General features: G+C 54.1%; 1 protein-coding gene across 1 annotated transcript in view; it reads right to left on the reverse strand.

The window, feature by feature from the left end:
- MACF1 (microtubule actin crosslinking factor 1) overlaps nucleotides 1-3586 on the reverse strand; it is a 137932-nt gene that overhangs the window by 104427 nt on the left and 29919 nt on the right. Inside the window, exons 2-3 of the mRNA XM_031062038.1 lie at nucleotides 1641-1702; nucleotides 548-637 (exon numbers count right to left, since the gene is read on the reverse strand). Coding sequence (XP_030917898.1) covers nucleotides 548-637; nucleotides 1641-1702 — 152 coding nt within the window. The remainder of the gene's footprint in view (nucleotides 1-547; nucleotides 638-1640; nucleotides 1703-3586) is intronic.

Here is a 3586-nt window from a genome sequence, read left to right on the forward strand (position 1 = left end):
TCCTGCTGTGCTACGGCAATGGGGATCTTCCCAGAGCTGAGGGAATGTGCCAGTCACAGAGGGAAGAGGAGGAGGAGGAGGAGGAGGAAGGAGGGGGAACTCTACGATGCTCCAGGCACCAGTGACTGCTACAAACCCAGGAGCTGAGCACGAGGCAGGAGTGTCACATCTGAGACAAACTGCTGGGCACGCTGCCACAGAAGCAGTTTTTGCTCAAATTCTGCTGTTTTCCATGGTTTTAAATATGGAGCCACATCTGGAAGGTGAAGGTGTGTAAAACTTGGCGAGAAGAGGGTTTTAGTCAAGGCACCATAATCAGGTGAGAGACCAGCCAGGGGAGCAGGGGTTTGAGTACAAATAAATAAATAAAAAAATACAGTGATAAATATAATAGTAAATAATAAAATGATAATAAAAGAAACAATGACAGACATTTGAAATGGAACCATGGGGTGAGATAAGACAGCTGAAGGGTGAAGGGGAGCAGGGAGAGGATGGAGAGGGTTTAGGGGCACTCCAGGATCCCTGCCCAGCCCTGGGGACTCACCAGCTTCACTCCTGACAGCACTTCCAGGAGGGAGATGAGGTTGTGACCATCTCTCAGGTCTTCATAGAGGTCATTGATGTGCTTGCGCACCTGGGGAGGGGAAAAGCCATCAGTGATACCAAAATCATCGCCAGGAAAAGCAAAATCATCACCAGGGAAAGCAAAATCATCACCAGAAAAAGCAAAATCATGGCCAGGGAAAGCAGCCTCCCCCTTCCCAAAGGGCCTGGCAGAAGCTGCTGCCAATTCCACGCACAAAATCCAACTGTGACACCATCTGCACCCCAGGTAACCCCATGATTCAGTTAATCCCCTGAATTTAACTTCTCCCATTCCTCCCAAAACAGCTCCCACCTGGCAGCAGAGCAGCTTCCCATGGGCACCAGGTGCTGCCTCTCTTCCCCCAACACCCAGAGCTTGTCCTGGGCTTTTACCCACTTGGGAATCCCTGGATGTTCTCCCCCAGCAGCCTCAAGATTTTTTCTCTGTTTTCCCCTCCTCTGCAAGGTTTAGGAAGCAGCCAAAAGCTTGGCACAGAGCTTTGCAAAGCTGGCAGGAAAACACAGCTGGGACACCTAGTGCTCAAACCATTTTTTTTTTCCTCTTTTTTTTTTTTTTTTGGCAAATGGAGAATTAATTAAAACCCCCCCAGCATTAACCAAGAAAGCAGGAGGCACCTCGTGGTGCAATGTTAATCCTGCTTAACAAACTCTGCATCTTGTCTCCATCCTGGAGCATCCTTCAAAGGACAAAAATGGTCCTTTTTCCTGGCAAGGGGATGAGAGGGGGGATTCAGGATGCCCTCCTTTCCCCCAGGATGCACAAACCTCATGTCAAGCAAGGATCAGGTGCCCAGGAGGGAAAGGCAATAAAAGGGATCTGTGGTGATGCTACAGTGCCCTCCAAAGGCTCCAGCACATTTCCAGCACATCCTGCTCTGCTCTGACTCACATGAACGCTCAAAACAAACAGCGCTGGCATTACAAAAAAACCTTTAAAACCCTTAAAAAGGCATTTATCTGCCAGTCCTGAGCTGCAACAGGCAGAGGGATGGTCATTTCAGTGGCTTTATAACAAAATCCGTGACTCTTACCTTCATCAAGTGTTTATTGACCCATTTAGTGAAGGTTTTCTTTTGGACTCTGTCCCGTTCATCTGTCAGAGGGAGACAAAGGCAGCTCTTGGTCAGTGGTTCTCATGCAGAAACTCAAACGACTTTGAAATGAGGGGAAGAGACAGAGGGATGGCCGGCGGTGCCAGCACGGGGCACAGGGAACAGAGGCAGCTGATTCAGGGAATGCTGCGGGATGGGGCCGCTCCCGAGGCTCCAGCACAGCCCCAGGGCAGGGAAATGCCCGGCAGAACCAAACACACCTTTCATTTTCCCCGCTGAGAATAAGGATACTTTAAGGAAAGCAGCGCGGATGACTGGGATAGGTACAACCAGAATTCATCCCCTCTGTGCCTCCCCACCTCCCCAGAGGCAGCACAGGGGGGTTTGCCCGATTTTAGGAGGGTGTCCCCCCTGCCCTGCCCACTCCTGGAAGGCTTTAGGGTGTTACATAAACCCCCAGATGTCCCGGAACGGGTCCTGCAATTAGCAGCTTATTCTGTCCCTGTATTTTTGGTTCATTGGATTGCCAGGATTTAATGTTTATTTCTGTCCCACAGCTCAGCCCTGGCCGGACACTGGGAGCTCTGAGTGCTGCCAGGACAGGGTGACAACGTGGGTGCCATCCCCGGGGGTGCCAGGGGGACGGGATGGGAGATTTGTGGTGACACCAAGCAGCGATGGGGGAGCTCCAGGCAGGCTTTTTGCTCCATGAAAAAATAATACCAGAGGAAAAACACAGGCAAACAGGCGAAAGGAGATGGTCTCACAGGGCAGGGGGGTCTCACTCAGCTCCCCAGGCACTGAGGGGGGCTCAGGGCAGCCCTGTGTCCAGCTGGATTTAACAACATCACCTTGGAGCACAGGGAGATCCCCAGCACCAACCCACGGCACGCAACCCTGAGCACTGCATCTCCAGCCCAGAGGATCCTATGGATATTTTGGGAAAGGCCCTGCTCACCCAAAACACATCTCTGACATCAGGGTCTACCAGGCAGCAGCACCCCTTGCTTTGGTTTTAAGTCAAAAATCGAGAAAAAGGAAAAAAAACCAGCATTTCCGAGGGCAAGCTCCCCAGGACAGCCCCAGAACCCCCTCCTGGGGTGGGGGGATCGCTGGGGGTCCCTGCACAGCCCCAGGGACCATCAGGAAAACCTCCCCATGTCTCCATCCACGCAGACTGGAAAGCACCACCCAACGGTTCTTCCTCTTCCTCACCCACCCTGCGGCTTCCCCCGAACACGTGGCACGGGGTGACACAAGTGTCCCCTCCCTGTGTCCCCCTCTGTCCCCAGGGCACAGCACAGGAACCAGGCGCCAAAAACCACCTGTGGGCTGAGCCACATCCACCCTCACTTCCCATCCGAGCCTTGGCACGGCTGCAGGAGCCTCGGGGCTGCTGGTGCCAGTTGTAGGACGCTGTGTCACCCCACTTTTGTTTTTAGGCATTTTCCTGCACCAGACCCCTCCAGATCCATGGTATCGTGTCCCTTCCCCACTCCAGTACCCACTGGGGATGGATGGAGCCCATATCCCCGGGCAGGAGAAGCTGTGTCACCCCACTTTTGTTTTTAGGGATTTTCTGCTGGTCGACCCCTCCAGAGCAGCAGTATCACATCCTTTCCCAACCCTGGTACCCACTGGGGATGGATGAAGCCCATATCCCCGGCCAGGAGAAGCTGTGTTTTGTTTTTAGGGATTTTCCTGCACCAAACCCCTCCAGATCCGCGGTGTCGCGTCCCTTCCCCACTCCGGCGCCCACCGGGGATGGATGGAGCCCGTGGGGATGGATGGAGCCCGTGTCCCCGGGCAGGCAGGGGGTACTGACCGATGCAGCACATCCGGCACACCAGGCAGGCGCTGAGCCGCCTCTTCTCCCCGGCCAGGAGCCGCCTGTCCATGGTCCCGGCCCGGGCTGGCGAGCGCTG

The sequence above is a fragment of the Geospiza fortis genome, unplaced genomic scaffold, assembly GCF_000277835.1.
Source record: "Geospiza fortis unplaced genomic scaffold, GeoFor_1.0 scaffold432, whole genome shotgun sequence".
Taxonomy (NCBI): domain Eukaryota; kingdom Metazoa; phylum Chordata; class Aves; order Passeriformes; family Thraupidae; genus Geospiza; species Geospiza fortis.